The following is a 16,128-nucleotide window of genomic DNA, read 5'->3' as shown; positions in this document are numbered from 1 at the left end:
AGCCCGCTCTCTCAGCTTCGGTATTAGAAGCACTGGGAAGTTTATATTGCCCCTGCCTGGCACAGGTGGAAGGTACTTCTCTGGAGAAAATAAATCTGCTCAGGGGAGAAAAACCTATAAATACAAACATTTAGGGAGCCTCCAGTGAAAATCCCTGTACTAGGAAGCCTCCCAGTTGGAAAGCTTCACTTAAAAAACATTCTTTTTAATGCCTCATTGTCAAATAGCAGTAAAGGATCACCAGACATTTGAGGCAAGTTCCAACTGGAAAGAAGTCAAAGCAAACAAACAAACAAACAAAAAAAAGACTCTTTAAAAAAGAGACTATACAGGGAGCAAAAGAAAAAGGAATAAAAGAAAAAGCAGCCATTGAAAGATAATAAGAGAGCAAAGCACTTAGAATATAAAAATACAGCTAAAAATCTTTAAATTCAGTAGTTTTTGTTGTCATTTATTTGGGTGCACTATAAGACATAAGGGATCTTAGTTCCCTGATCAGGGATTGGAAGCTTGGAGTCAACCACTAGACCACCAGGGAAGTCCTCAGTAGACGATTTAGAAGGTAAAGCTGACATTTATCAGAAAGGAGAACAAAACAAAAAGATGCACAATGAAGGGGGAAAACAGGAAAATCAGAGATGGGCCAGGAGGTTTAACAAATAAGAATTCCAGAAAGAGGTAATAAAACATATGAAAGGAAGAAAATGAAGAATTACACAAGAAAGTTTTCTGAAATGTAAAAGCTGTGTCTGTTAATATGCCTTTTGAGTTCCCAGCACTGGGAGTGGAAAAAGGCCTACATTTTATTATCAACTATTGTTAAAATACCACAGATTAAAAGACCATAATAAAAACAATAGCAAATGCTTATATAATAGTCTTTGCCAGGCACTGTTCTAAGTGCTTTTATATGTATTAACTTCTGTAAACTTCCAACAACCCCATTTTGCAAATGAGGAAGCTGAGGTGCAAGGAGATTGAGAAATTTGGTCAAGGTTGCACTGGCAGTCTACTAACTAAACAGCCTGGTTCCAAACTACATGCTTCCAATCATGGTGAGCTCCTAAAGCTTCTGGGAAGAGAGGAGATCACAAAGGTTTGGTATCAGACTTCTCAGCAGTGAACTGGAAGCTAAAAGACAATGAGAAAGTGCTTCCAAAATACTGAGGGTAAGTGATTTTCTCTGTGTAATTCTATAGCCATGTTTTTTTGTTTTTCTTTTTTTTTTCAAACAAATAGCCTAAGGATATTTTTAGACGTGCAAGGTATTGAAGTGTTTTCATCGCATTCACTCTTTCTTAAGAAACTGCTGGAAGATGTGCTCCAGCAAAGCAAGGGAGCAAACGGAGAAAGAGGAAAAACACGGGGTCCAGGAAATGCAACCCAGCACAGGTGAAAGGTGAAGGGAGCTCTCAAGGTAAGAGCTGTCTACCAGGCACAGAGAAGAACCAGCTCATGCTGGAACAGAAGCTTGGAAGGCCTCTAGGAAAAGGAAAATGGAACTGATAGAGTATTGATATGTTTAATTGTGTGAAAAATTGTATTGGAAGGTAATTGGAAGATGTAAAAAGAATTAGTGATAATTACATAGGAAATTGGGGCTTCTCCAGTAGCTCAGCAGTAAAGAATCCATCTGCAATGCAGACAACTCAGGTTCAATCCCTGGCTTGGGAAGATCGCCTGGAGAAGGATATGGCAACTCACTCCAGTACTGTTGCCTAGAGAGTCCCATGGACAGAGTCAGGCTCAACTGAGCAACTAAACGACAGCAACAACATAGAAAATTAGCAAATTAAAAAAAACTGAGGCAGTTACCAACTCTAGCCAAAAATAAACGAAATGTAATCTAACAACAATAAATAGATAAATTCAATCAGGTTTTCTCAGAGCTCAAAGCTCTCAAATTACTTTCCACAAAACCCCTGCTTCATCTCAAGGGACTTCATCTCACTGCACACTCACGGCCTTTCTCACTGAACTCTATCTAGCCCATTAGCCTTTCTATGACTTCCCTGGTGGCTCAGACAGTGAAGCGTCTGCCTACAATTCGGGAAACCCGGGTTCAATCCCTGGGTCGGGAAGATCTCCTGGAGAAGGGAATGGCAACCCACTCCAGTATTCTTGCCTCCCCCCCAAAAAAAGGGGGCTCAAAGTATTTGGGCTTCCCTGGTGGCTCAGATGGTAAAGCATCTGCCTTCAATGTGGGAGACCTGGCTTCGATCCCTGGGCCAGGAAAATCCCCTGGAGAAGGAAATGGCAACCCACTCCAGTACTCGTGCCTGGAAAATCCCATGGACGGATGAGCCTGGTAGGCTATAGTCCATGTGATTGCAAAGAGTCGGACATGACTGAGTTACTTCTCTCACACAAATCGAGATCCTTTGTTCTCCATCTCTCTATACAACTGGCTAACTTTCAGTCCTAGCTCAGTTAGAATAAAACCTCTTCATAAAAGCCCTCTCTGACCTCAGCCAATACCCAGCAACTCTCCAACTCATCATCCTATTTATTACCTTTTGCGTGTCTGCGTGCTCAGTTGCTTCAGTCATGTCCAACTCTTTGTGACCCAATGGACTGTAGCCCACCAGACTCCTTAGTCCATGGGATTCTCCCAGGAAGAATACTGGGGTGGGTTGCCATACCTTCTTTCAGGGGATCTTCCTGACCCAGGGATCAAAATCGTGTCTTCTGCATTGCAGGCAGATTCTTTACTGCTGAGTCACTAGGGAAGCCCTTTCTTGGCTTCTTAGATATATATATATATATTTTTTTTTTTTTGGCCATGCCGGGTCTTAGTTTGAGGTATGTGAGATCTAGTTAACCAACCAGGGATCAAAGTCAGGGCCCCTGCATTTGGAGTTCAGAGTCTCATCCACTGGATTATCAGGAAAGTTCCTTCTTAGTTTACTTTTTAATTGTCCCTTTCTGCAAGTGTGTAAGCTCCAAGATGGCAGAGGACATTCTATATCCCCAGCATCTGTAACAGTGTCTGGCCCACAGTTAATGCTCAGGATTTACTGAATCAATGAGTGAGTGAGTGAGACACACTGGGACTCCGGCACCCTTTGTTTTCACACTTTCCTTGCTCTTAGTGTCTCCTAGTGGTGGAAGTTGGTACCACCAATCTCTCAAGACAAGGCTTTGGATAAGAAATTTGGGCCTTGGTTCTGCTTACCAATGAACACAACTAACTGGTTTATTTTCTTGCTTGGGCTGGACAGTAGAAAAGGGCAGGAAAATGATTGGATGCTTCCCTGGCCTGGGTCCTCTTAGTTAATCTAGGAAGGGTTAGGGGGTTGGAAGCAAGGTAGGCATCCAACTATTCCTTGAAGAGGGCCTGGGCAGCAAAGTGGAAGTAGCAGGTAATGGGAGGTGACAGGCCTGAGGTGGAAATCAGAACAGAAGATCCCTTGTTACACAAAGGTGTAACAAAGGTGAAGGAGGATGTCCCTGGTGGTCCAGTGGTTAAGAATCCTCCTGCCAATTCAGGGGACACGGGTTCAATCCCTGGTCTGGGAAGATTTCACGTGCCACAGGGCAACTAAGCCCATGGGACACAACTACTGAGCCTGCATACCCTAGAGCCCGTGCTCCACAACAGAGAAACCACAGAAGCCCGCACACTGCAACTGGAGAATAGCCCCTGATCACTGCAACTGGAGAAAGTCTGAGGGTAGCAATGAAGACCCAGCACAGCCAAAAATAAATAATAATAAAGAAAAAGCAAAAAAAGTTTTTCTTAAAAGGTGATGGAGAGAAAGAAAAAGGGAGCCAAAGAAAGAAAAGAAAAAGAAGAGGACACTGAAAGTAGAGAGAGAGGAAGATGAAGAGGAGGGACAGAAAGGACAGAAGGAAAGGCAGCGCCAGGCGACCTCAGCAGATACTCAGGCATGTGTGAGCTGCCTCCTCTACTCCGTGCTGAAGAGCACTGGGGACTCTAGGGAGCTTCAGCCTTCGCCCTTCCGGATGATCTCGATGAGTCTCCAGACCTCTCTGGGTCTCAGTTTCCTCATTTGTAAAATAGACACAGCCATACTCACCTATGGCAGGCAAGTCATGGAGAGAATCCCGTGAGATACCCTCCTCTAAATGTATGTATAGATCAACTCAAGTACCAGGTCCTGGGAAACAAAAGCCTGACACTGCTTTTGTTCTCCAGGAGACTGGACTGAGGGTGGATCTAGAACAGGGTCACCAGTCTCCCCCAAATTAAAGTAAGAAGTGGTAAGTGCCATGGCAATAAGAGTAAAGGAAGTACTATCTAAAACCAAATTCTGTCCTTTTAGAGGAAGTTTCAGAAGGCTTCCTAGAGGAGGCTTTGAAGCAGGGCTCTACAGGATGGGTGGAATTTGGATTTGGATATGCAGAGAATGGGGATGGGCATTCCAGAAGAAGGGGAGTGGGTGAGCAAAGGCTGGGAGAGTGGATTTCAGCCTGTGTGTAGGGGGATATGGCCAGACAAATAGGTTGGCGAAGGACTTCCAAGGGTGTTGGGGACTCTCTGGCCTGACAGGGCTAGGCTAGAGTTTCTGAAAAAAGCTCTGTTATGACTGGCCCTGAAAAATTTATATGCGTGCATGCTCAATCACTCAGTTGTGTCTGACTCTTTGCGACCCCATGGACTATAGCCTGCCAGAATCCTCTGTCCACGAGATCCTCCAGGCAAGAATACTGGAGCAGGTTGCCATTTCCTCCTTCATGGGATCTTCTTGACCCAGGGATCAAACCCACGTCTCTTGCACTGGCAGGCAGATTCTTTACCACTGCACCAACCAGGAAGCCCATTTTAATTATAGCAGCACCCTTTCTCCCATTCCCAAGTTCAAAACCAGTAAGGCCTATAGATCTACCTCCAATAAGAACAGCACTGGGAATTCCCTGGCAATCCAGTGGTTAGGACTTTCCGAGTTTTCATTGCCAAGGGCCCAGGTTCAAACCCTGGTCAGGGAACTAAGATACCACAAACTGTTTAGTGCGGCAAAAAAAGAAAACAAAACTGAAGTAGATTATTGGGATCCACCCATGGACAAAATACATGTTGTCCTGGTCCTCCTAGCACACTATGAAGTGTCCTTGGAGGCCACCTAGGCCAAATCCCCATTATATAGATAGGGAAATCAAGGCTCCGAGAAGAGAAACAGTCTTCCCAAGGGCATTGGCAGGTAGGTTCCCAATCAGTCACCTGAGTCCTAGTTTCCCGTCGCTCTCTGTTGTCTCTGGGACCTCTGACTGGCCCAGGTTCCCCTACCCTGACACCACCTGCACAGTTTACAGGCCTTTACTGCTTTGTTCTCCAGCTGCTGCGGCCACTTCCACTCCAAGTTTTCCCAAAGAGCCTTACTGAGACCAGTTGTACCTGTTTGGCTCTAGCGGGGAAGGTGGCCAAACTCTTGAGTGGTATAAGGGTGTATGTGTGTCTGTTTCAGCAAAAACAAAGTTCTGTCCACTCTGTCATTAAACATTTATTAGCCGGCAATGGAGAAACACCTTTGTATGTTTGTTTTAGCTGCGCTGCCCAGCACGCAGTATCTTAATTCCTGACCAGGGGTGAACCCAGGCCCCCTGCAGTGGAAGCAGAGTCTTAACCGCTGGACTGCTAGAGAAGTCCCGGTTGGTCTCTAGAGGATGATGTCGTGGGAGCAAAGAACGTGGATGTCCCTGCAGGATGTTTTGGAAGAGCTTTACAGCTCTGCCAGGGAACCTCCTGGGGGGTGGAGGGGGGTTGGGCAGAGGCAGTCACAGTGAGAGTGCCTCCTCCTTCAGATCAGTCTCCAAGGACCATTTGACCTGTGAACTCTAGAAGTCCTGAAAACCTGACTCTTAAAAAATCTGCGATGATGCAGAGGACTCCCGAGAAAGTTGCTCTCCAAGTGGTGTTTTATATTCCAGTAAGAGTTTGTCTTCAGGCTAGAGAAGCTGGGCTTCCTAGGTGGCACTAGTGGTAAAGAATCCGCCTGCTAGTGGAGGAGACACAAGAGATGAGGGTTCGACCTTTGCCATCAGGGAAGATCCCCTGCTGTAGGAAATTGCAGTCCACTCCAGTATTCTTGCCTGAAGAATTCTATGGGCAGAGGAGCCTGGCAGGCTACAGTCCATGGGCCAGCAAAGTCAGATGTGGCTGAGCACACACACAACTGGAGAAGCTTAGTAAACACCAAGGAAGGTGATAGGGGTGGTACTTGGCTCCTGAAACTTTCAGTACCCAGATCCATAAGGCAGCTCAATGCTCCAAACTTCAGACCTGTATATCCACCTACCTGCTGGACATTGCCTGGATGTTTTGCCTAGATCTCAGACTCAGACTCAACCTGTCCCAAACTGAATTCAGTATCTTCCCTCCTACCACAACTTCCAGATCTTCTATGTCCTCATTTCAGCAAATGACAAAACTATTCACCTATTTACTCAAGCCAGAAACCTAGGAGTTACCCAGGACACCCTCATATCTCCGACCTCCCATATCTAAATTCCATGTTGCCTAATCCAGTAGCAAATTCTGTGCTCTCACTTTACCCAGCTGCTCGGCCGCAATAGATGTCCACTCATTCTGGAATACTTTCCTCTCTTGTTGTCCATAACTTCACACTCTGTCAGTTTTCCTCCTACCTCACCTTCTCTTCTCTTGTTATTGAGTCGCTCAGTCATGTCTGACTCTGCAACCCCATGGACTGTAGCCTGCCAGGCTCCTCTGTCCATGGGATTTCCCAGGCAAGAATACTGGAGTGGGTTGCCATTTCCTCTTCCAGGAGATCTTCTCGACCCAGGGATCGATCCTCCTCTCTCTCACGTTGGCAAGCGGATTCTTTACCAATGAGTCACCAAGGAAGCCCTTTTCCTCTCTTCTGCTCAACTGCTAAATGTCAGAGTACCCCAAATCTTAGTCTTGCCTATCGAGATTCTTGTACTAGTTATTCTCGAATTCCCAAACTTTAGTGTTTAAATGACAGAGACTACCAGATCTGAATTTCCAGCCCTCATCTTGCCTCTAACCCTTAGGCTCATAAATCCACCTGCCAACTTGATGTGGGTCTTCACTTGCTTTGTCCTAAACCACATTTCTGATGCCTCTTGTGTTCAATCTTGCATCTCATCTTCCTCATCCCAGTATTAGTCACTATCCATCCACCAAGCTGCTCAACACTCAAAACCTGCAAGCCATGCTTGAGACTACCCTTTCTCCCATCTCACTAGTTCAAAACCAACAAAACCTACAGATCTATCTCCAAGATACGCATCTATATTTTTTCATCTTCACCTGCCATCAGCCCAGGCTAACTCATCAACATCTCTTGCTAGAAAACTGCAGTAACGCATCTCCCTGCTTCTTACTCTTGCCCTCCTCTGGTCCATTCTCTTTGAAACTATTTGTTTATTTATTTTTGGCCGCACTGAATCTTTGTGAGGGCTTTCTCTAGTTGTGGTGAGTGGGGGCCCCTCCCCAGGTGCCATGAGAGCTTCTCACTGCAGTGGCTTCTCTTGTTGTGGGGCATGGGCTCTAGGGCATGTGGGCTTCCACAGCTGCAGCACAAGCTCAGGAGTCATGGTGCACTGGCTCCTGGACCAGGGATCGACCTCATGTCTCCTGCATTGGCAGATGGACGCCACCTTATCTTCTTATCCACGGCACCACCAGGCAAGTCCCTCCTCCAATTCATTCTTAACACAGCAGTAAGAGGGTTCAGAAATACAAAATATGATCATATGGCTCCTCTGCCTAAAATCCTTCAAAAGGTTCCCACATACTTAAAATCTAAAATAAAATAAAATCAAAGGTTGATTGATCTGATCTCATCTCTTTTCACTTCTCCAGCACCACATCCTGCCATTCTCCCCCTTGTTTGTTCACTGCATTCCTGCCACACTGGAACTCTTTTTGCATTTAGAACATGCCAAGCCTTCCGTACTTTAACCACTGGTGTTCTCTCTACCTAGTACTCTATTTCCCTTGATTTTTCTTTAATGTTTTTTTTTTTTTAATATGTATTTGGCTATGCCAGGTCTTAGTTGCAACATGCAGGATCTTTGATCGTCATTGCAGCACCTGGGAGATTTAATTGAGGCATTTGGGATATTGAATTGCAGCATGTGGGATCTAGTTTCCTGACCAGGGACTGAACGTGGCCCCCTGCATTGGGTGCGCAGTCTTAGCCACTGGACCACCAGGGAAGTCCCCTATTTCCCTTGATTTATGAATAATTACTCAGGTTAAATGTCAATTTCTCAAAGACAAGCAGCAAAAACGAAACCCTAAAAGTGGTTTGACCAATAAAGGGATTTATTATCTTATATAACCAGAGTCTTAAATCAGGGCATCTCTGTAACCTGTTTTAAAATAGTGGCTCAGCAATGTTATCAAGGATCCAGGTCCTTTCTATCTTACTATCTACCATAGTACTTACCACCATTTGAGACAATATACCCACTCCGGTGTTCTTGCCTGGAGAATCCCAGGGACGAGGGAGCCTGGTGGGCTGCCGTCTATGGGGTCGCACAGAGTCGGACACGACTGAAGCGACTTAGCAGCAGCAGCAGTAGCAGCAGTGTAGGAGTTAACCCAGATTCTGAAGCCAAACTGCTTAAATTTGTAACCTGGCTACCACTTTACTAGCTGTAGAGTTAAATTACTCAATCCCTCAGTTTCTGTGCCTGTAAAATGGAGATGATGACTATAATATTAACTACCTCAGAGGGCTGATTTGAGGACTGAATGAATAGCTGTGAGGATTAAATATGTAAAATTGAAACAGCTTCCCTAGTTCCCCTAGAGGATGAGATGGTTGCATGGCATCATCGACTCAATGGACGTGTGTGTGCGTGTGTGTGTGTGTGTGTGTGCGTGTGTGTGTGTTTTAGTGGCTCAGCCATGTCCGACTCTTTGCCATCCCACAGACTGCAGCCAACAAGGCTTCTCTGACCATGGGATTCTCCAGGCAAGAATACTGGAGTGGATTGCCATTCCTTTCGCCAGAGGATCTTCCAGATCCAAGGATCGAACCCTGGTCTCTGGCATTACAGGCAGATTGTTTACCTTTTAGGTTACAGAGAAGTCCTCAAAGGACCGGAGTTTGAGCAAACTCCGAGAGGCAGTGAAGGACAGGGAAGCCTGGCATGCTGCAGTCTATGGGGTCGCAGGGTCGGTCACGACTGAGCGACTGAACAACCCTAGTTCTAGTTCATTCCTCAGGCTCAGTTTTATCCTGGAGACATTCCTGTATCGTTTTAATAAACTCCCCTCTCTCCTTTAAACCATTCGTTTCTGGGGTTCGCCACGAGGCTCCCCGCTCTGTCATTTCGCTTTGGTGCCATCTGGCGCCCCAAAGGGAAATGACGCGCCTGCGCTCTCCATCCTCTGCCCTTTGTCTCTTCCCTTGGTCGAATCTGGTACCTATATCTTTAAGGTTCTCGGTCAAGACTCAAGAATTCAGGGGCGGGAGCCAAAGAACGCCCGCTTGAAGTCCTCTCAGGTTGGTCCAGTCCGGGTAAGGGGAGGGATTTAGCTAACTCCACATGAGTAATTGGTCTTTCCTTTGGCTCCGCCCCTATGAAGCAATCACAAACGCCTGTGATTGGTCAGGGGCTCTGGAGGCGGGGGCTCCGAGCTTGGCTGCTGGTTCTCCCTGACGGTCCCAGCTGCACCTTGGTGGGCGGCATGTCCGCGAATGAAGAGGTTCGTGGAGGTGCCAGAGGAGAGAGCACTACCGCTACCGGCCCCTTCAGCTTCAGCTCGGAACCAACGCTGGAAGACATGTAAGCCGTCCTTGCCCAGCCTGAGCTGGGTAGATCACCCCTATCCTTTCGGGTAGGGTCCCTCCACGTGTTCGGAAGAAAAGGCTAGCAGCTGTGCTCAGGTTCTAGTTCTGGGGGCTGACCCCAGGCGAACTTCTAACCTTCTCCTCTGCAAAATGGGTTTAACTATACACATCTGAGGCAGGGGACATGCCGGAGTACGGTGATGCTTCTGCCCTGCCTCTGTCCTCCAGGAGCGGGAGGTAGGATGGGAGCAAATGTAGTGTTGAGACGTCGAAGACATTTCTTTCTGGAGGAAATCCAGGAGGGCTTCTTGGGGGAAGTGTCCTGGGGCTGCATTCCATAAAATCAATAGGATTTAGATATGCAGAGACAGGGTTATTCCAGGTGGAGGAAAACTGCAGAAGCAGCAACAGGAAGTGGAATAATGAAAATGAGGGTATTAGATTTCTATAGTTTAGGGTCTGTGTAAGGATGCACCCATTTTACAGATGAGAAAACCACATCCTTTAAAAAAAGAGATGACCTGTTTAGGCCATCCAAAGAATTAGTTGCAGAATCCCCTCTGACTCGCATGCCCCCATTGCATCTCACTGAGTACCTGCCAGAGCCCTGCATCTCCTCCCCCATCCCCTAACCTTGGACCTGGACTTCCACCCCTTTCTCCCATTCCAGCCGCCGCCTCCATGCTGAGTTCGCTGCTGAACGAGACTGGGAGCAGTTCCATCAGCCTCGAAACCTCCTCCTGGCCTTGGTGGGGGAAGTGGGGGAGCTGGCAGAGCTCTTGTGAGTAGATGACAGGCTCTCTGGAAGAGTCTGTGTTGAGGAGGGGAGGGGAGGATTCATTTGACCATCAAATATCCATGGATCCAGTTTCCACTCCTCACTACAAAGCTCTTCTGTACCTGGTTGCTGGGCATTCAGAGAGATGACTTATGGGTCCTCTGCCCTCTAGGGGCTCCCAGTCTCCTGGGAGAGAAAGGTGTAAAAACAGCAAGGTAGATCCAGGTCTGAGAAGGGGTGGTGGCAACCTTCCTTTACCTCTGCCTCTGGGGTAGAAAGGCTGATCTTCTATAGAAGGCATTCCAGAGAGGGGGAACCACATTTGCAAAGGTAGTGAGATGGAAAAGGGCGAGTTAAATTCAGTGAGAATGTAGGAATTCAGCGATAAGGTAGGATTCCTTTAGTGTAAGCTTCTTGACAAACGGTAAGGGTTTTGTATCTGTCTTGTTCTCTGGTGTGTCTCAAGTACCCAACACACAATAAGTACTCGATACATGTATCTCTTGTGGCTGCAGAGGAGAGGGGTAGGATAGGAACACAGAATGGTAGGATTTGGCTGGGAAGTAATGGAGTTCTGGACAGAACACCTGACCCGATTTGAGTGGTAGAAAGATCACTGTACCTGCAGAGTGGATTTGATCCCCTAGGAGAATTGTGTCAGGGGAAATCCGTGAGGAGACTGGTGTAGATGAGGCAAAATGTGGTGAGGACTAAACCAGGGTAGTCTCAGGGGCATGGAGAAATGACAGCACAGATGTGTGGGAGGGCAATCCATTCATTCATTCATTCCAGGTCCATGAGCACTGTCTGGGTGCTAGGTCATCTAGAATCAAGATATGGTCTTGAACAAGATGGATACACTCACAGTGCAAAGAGACTGACAATAAATAAGTGAACTAACTTTAAAAGATATGGAATTGTGACAAGTTCTAGGAGGCAAATAACACGAGGTGTTGAGAAAGAAGGTAACAGAGGGAGAAGGCTGTCCTAAGGAGGTAACATTTGAGCTGAGACCTGATGGGAAGCATGGGTGGGGTAGAGCATTCAAGGTTGAGGGAGCAGTAAGTGCAAAGGCCCTGTGACAGTTTGGCCTGTTTGCAAGACAGAAGAGGCCAGAATTAGTGGCTTTAAGGGTGGGAAGGGGGGGCGGGTCAGAGGGAGTGTGGTGGATAATGACATTGGCAGAGACAGGAGTCATTTCATGCAGAACCTGGAGGGCGAGGTAGGAGTTTGGATTTTATTCCAAGAACAGTTGGAGGAGTTGGCATTTTTACTTTTGGCTGTGCTGGGTCTTTGTTGCTGCATGGGAGTTTTCTCTAGTTGCAGTGATTAGGGTCTACTCTCTAGGTGTAGTGGTTTCTTTTGTTGCAGAGCATCGACTCTAGGGTGCTCGAGCAGTGCATGGGCTCACAGCTGTGGCACATGGGCTTACCTGCCCCTATGGCATGTGGAATCTTCCCGGACCAGGGATCGAACCTGTGTCCCCTGCGTTGGCAGGCAGATTCTTAACTACTGGACCACCAGAGAAGCCCAGTTGGGGGAGTTTTAAGCAGGGGAGGGATGAAATGTAATTTGTTCTTTTCAAAGATGGTAGGGTAAGAAGAGGAGTTAGCAGACTTTTTGCAGTGGTCCAGGTCTAAGGTTTAGTCTGGGGTCAAAGTGACTGGGGGTTGGCAAGTAGGACTGGGTCCCAATAAGTGAAATGTCCTCTCCTTGGCTTAGGTAGGGACACAGAGGTCTGGGTGAATCATCTGAAGAGGTCTCTTCCCCACCATAAGGAGTCCAGGGCCCAGACGGGTTGACTTGTCCTGGAAGAAACTTCCCAGGAGGTGGGAGTTCACTGCTTCAAGGTCTGGGCTGCTCCTAAGAGAGGTGGAACCCACTGTCCTAGCTCCATCTATGTGTGTGTGCCCGTCTTGTGTGTTCTGTCCCCAGTCAGTGGAAGCCTGATGAGGAGCCTGGGCCCCAAGACTGGTCCCCCAGGGAACGAGCAGCCCTTCAAGAGGAGCTCAGTGATGTCCTCATCTACCTGGTAGCATTGGCAGCCCGTTGCCGTGTAGACCTGCCCCAAGCAGTGCTCTCCAAGATGGACACCAACCGGCGACGCTACCCAGCGCATCTATCCCGTGGCTCTGCCTGCAAGTATACAGACTTGCCCCATGGGGCCACCTCTGAAAACCAGGCCATGGGGCCTACAGACCCTGCCTCTGAGTCCACAGGTCAGGTCTCAACCTAGAAACATGGGCACAAAACCTGTAGCTCAGCATGGCCTCTGAGGAGCAGAGGGTGCCTGGCCAAGGTATCTCATTCTAGTTCTTTCCTAAGAGATCACGGACCTGGGGGCTACACTTCTTAAGGTCTAAGGGCCCAGAACCTCCAGAAGGTAGCCTCCTGTTTTTTTCTCCCTCAATAAAACTTTCAGTTATCAGCTTCTAGACTCTTCCTGGGGCAGCCGGGGAGGCTCTGTCTCAGTCCACGCTGGAGAGGGGCACCCAGAATGCCTGCGAGCCCAACTCCCATGTTTTTCTATTGTACCTCCCACCTGCAGAACAGAGAGATCTGATTTCTAGAAAGTTCCCTGTCTGATCTCATTTAAGTCCCTTCCCCTTCTCTAAATAAGATCAGAGGCTTTATGTAGTGTTGGATAGGAGCCCAGATTCTGGAGCCAGGCTATCTGAGCTCAGATGCCATCTTTGGTACTAGATGATGTTCATTATGGAGCTTCTCAGGTGGTGTTAGTGATAAAGAACCCGCCTCCCAATGCAGGAGACACAAGACACACAGGTTTGATCCCTGGGTGGGGAAGATCCCCTGGAGGAGGGCATGGCAACCCACTCCAGTATTCTTGTCTGGAGAATCCCGTGGACAGAGGAGCCTGGCTCCAGTCCATAGGGTTGCAAAGAGTTGGACACAACTGAAGCAACTTAGCATGCAACACAATGTTCATTATATTTTTATCTTTATGTATGTCCATTTCCTCATCTAAAATGAAAATAATGGTATCTACTTAATAGGGTTGTAAGGTTTAAGTAAGCTATTATATTATAAATAGAGTGCTGGACTTCCCAGGTGGTGCAGTGGTTAAGACCCCCCACTTCCAGTGCAAGGGGCCTGGGTTTGATCCCTGGTTGCAGAACTAAGATCCCACATGCCACACAGTCAAAAAAAAAAAAAAAAAAGAGTAAGGACAGTGTCTGGTACATAGTAGGTAGTTGTTAACTTTGCAGTTGTCGTTATCAGTTTGCTCTTTCAACTCAAAACTTTCAGGGGCCCAGGGCAGGAAATATGTTAAGGCCAGGCTGGGCCTAGGGCTGAGTCCCAGGCCTCAGTCTTGTCCATCAGGCCCCAGAGCTGTAAGAGCCCTCTGCCCCTCTCCCTTGGCCCCCAGCACAGATCAGGGTCGGGTCTGTCTGGTGTGGAGCAGAACAAGGGTTCTTTTCTTTTGGACCTTGGAATGCCTAACATTCCCCATCCCCTCGGCAGCCTTCCTTCCCAAGGCCAGTTTGTTCCACTTCTATACCTAAAGATAGTGTTGGGAACGTATGATTCACACGTTGTGTGACCTCAGGCACATCACTTCCTTTTCAGAGATAGCTGTGGCCTGCCTCCTTCACCCTATTTCCACATCAGTGAAATGAAGCCTTCCACTTTACTGGCCTCAGTCCTCTTATTAATGACCTCACTCCCTCTTAACCAGTGACCTCTCTTACTTCCCTGGTAAGAGAATCCATCAGATTGGAACTGCTTTAAGTTCCCAAACCTTCCTTTCCTCTTCCTAACAGTGATAGCAAGAGCTTTACATTATTGATCTCTTATTTCATCCTGTCTCCTTGATCAATTATCTTCTCTCTATATATAATCAAGGTCTCTTCCTTTCCATTAGCCCTTCCCAACAGCCCATAAAGCCTAATCGAGCCTCTTCCCTATTGATAAGGCAAAACCGACAAAACTCCAGCTATTTCCATCATGCTTTTCATAGCCAAGCCGCCCACTCTGCTTCCTCATTCCTACCCTAACCCACTCAAGGTTGGCTTTCAGCCCCACCCCTCCCCTGGGGGGGGCTTCCCTGTTGGCTCAGGGGTAAAGAATCCATCTGTGATACAGGAGGCCTGTGTTCAATCCCTGGGTCAGGAAGATCCTGTGGAGGAAATGGCAATCCACTCCAGTATTCTTGCCCGGAGAATTCCACAAAGAGAGGAGCCTGGCGGGCTACAGTCCATGGGCTCATAAAGAGTCAGACACAACAGGACTGAGCGTGCACACACCTCAACGGAAACTGTTCTCTTCGCTTTCCCTGAATTCACACACACACAGTGGTCGCCAGAGCAGCATCTGACAGCTAAATTTCCTGTGAAACACTTTCCTCTAGATGTCCCAGACACTTTCGGTTTTCTTTCTACCTCTGGCTGTTCCTTTACAGATTCAAGTTCTCAAGTACCCTCTTCTGGATGTGGTGCCATATCTTCCAGACCTGACACCCCTGAGCTGTTACTTCTATCTCTTCCCTGATGCCTCCACATTTACTTCATACTCAGTGTGTCCAGACTGGGCTGCAACAATGGCTGCCACCTCAACTCCCATCCTTAGCCTCATCCTGTGGCCCCATTTCAGTGACACTGCCTGCAGTCCCCCAAGCTAAGAAGTGAAGTCAGCCCCAGCTCTCCCGTGTCCCAGGTCCACTTTAACGCCTATGAATTCTAGCTCTATGTCAGATCCCTGCCTCCCCTCTAACCCCTCAAGGCTTCTGTGTGGCCTCTGAACCGTTCACCTGGCTTTCAGTGTCCTTAGTGGTCTGTCTCCTGCCAACCTGCTTGCTTTCTGTCCCTACATTCCACCCCCGGGATGTCTGTAAGCTCTAACAAGTCTGCCATGCAGGTTCAGGGGCTCTCTCCATACTTCCCCAACCCCAACTCTCTTGACCTTAAGACCAGCTTAAATATCACCTCTGAGGGAACTTCCCTGGCAGTCCAGTGGTTAAGACTCCACGCTTCCAATGCAGGGGCGTGCAGGTTCCATCCCTGGTCAGGGAACTAAGATCCCTGCAGGGCACAGCTAAAAAAAAAAAAAAGTCATCCCTGGGAAGAGCTTCTCTAAACTCCAAGATAGCACTGAGGACCTCTCCTATCCAACAGCTCCACCATCACTGTCCCAGTGACAAGGGACTGCTGTCAGTCCCCCAAGGGACTACTGACGCTGTTAGTACCTATCTGATTATCTGCAGAAATAGAGGTAAAATGAGTTACCTAACTTTGGAATGCTTTGACGAAGAAAATGAGCTAGCACTGAAGGCCTTTAAACCCAGGTGGTGCAATGGTAAAGAATCCGCCTGCCAATGCAGGAAAGTCAAGAGACGTGAGTTCAATTTCTGGGTTGGGAAAATTCTGAAGGAAATAGCAACCAGTACTCTTCCTGGGAAATTACACGGCCAGAGGGGCCTGGACATGAGCATACACCGGCACACAAAGTTGCCACTATTGCTTCTCTTTGCTAGACTGAGTTGCATGAGGGTCATGCCCGCTCACCAAAGTTCCGCGAAATGCAGTGCCCATTGATTACGAATGTGACAAATTTATGAACCCTTCTAGATCTGAGTTCATG

General features: G+C 47.6%; 1 protein-coding gene across 1 annotated transcript; it reads left to right on the top strand.

Moving 5' to 3' along the window:
- The first annotated feature begins 9,442 nt into the window (after nucleotides 1–9,442).
- Nucleotides 9,443–12,959, top strand: DCTPP1 (dCTP pyrophosphatase 1). The gene is made up of 3 exons (XM_040259691.1): nucleotides 9,443–9,747; nucleotides 10,423–10,533; nucleotides 12,466–12,959. The coding sequence occupies exons 1-3, from the start codon at nucleotides 9,542–9,544 to the stop codon at nucleotides 12,764–12,766; spliced, it is 618 nt and encodes a 205-aa protein (XP_040115625.1). The 5' UTR covers nucleotides 9,443–9,541; the 3' UTR covers nucleotides 12,767–12,959.
- The last annotated feature ends 3,169 nt before the right edge of the window (nucleotides 12,960–16,128 follow it).

This window comes from Oryx dammah, unplaced genomic scaffold, assembly GCF_014754425.2.
Source record: "Oryx dammah isolate SB20612 unplaced genomic scaffold, SCBI_Odam_1.1 HiC_scaffold_2, whole genome shotgun sequence".
In the NCBI taxonomy this organism is placed as follows: domain Eukaryota; kingdom Metazoa; phylum Chordata; class Mammalia; order Artiodactyla; family Bovidae; genus Oryx; species Oryx dammah.
This window is presented reverse-complemented; position numbering and strand designations above follow the sequence as displayed.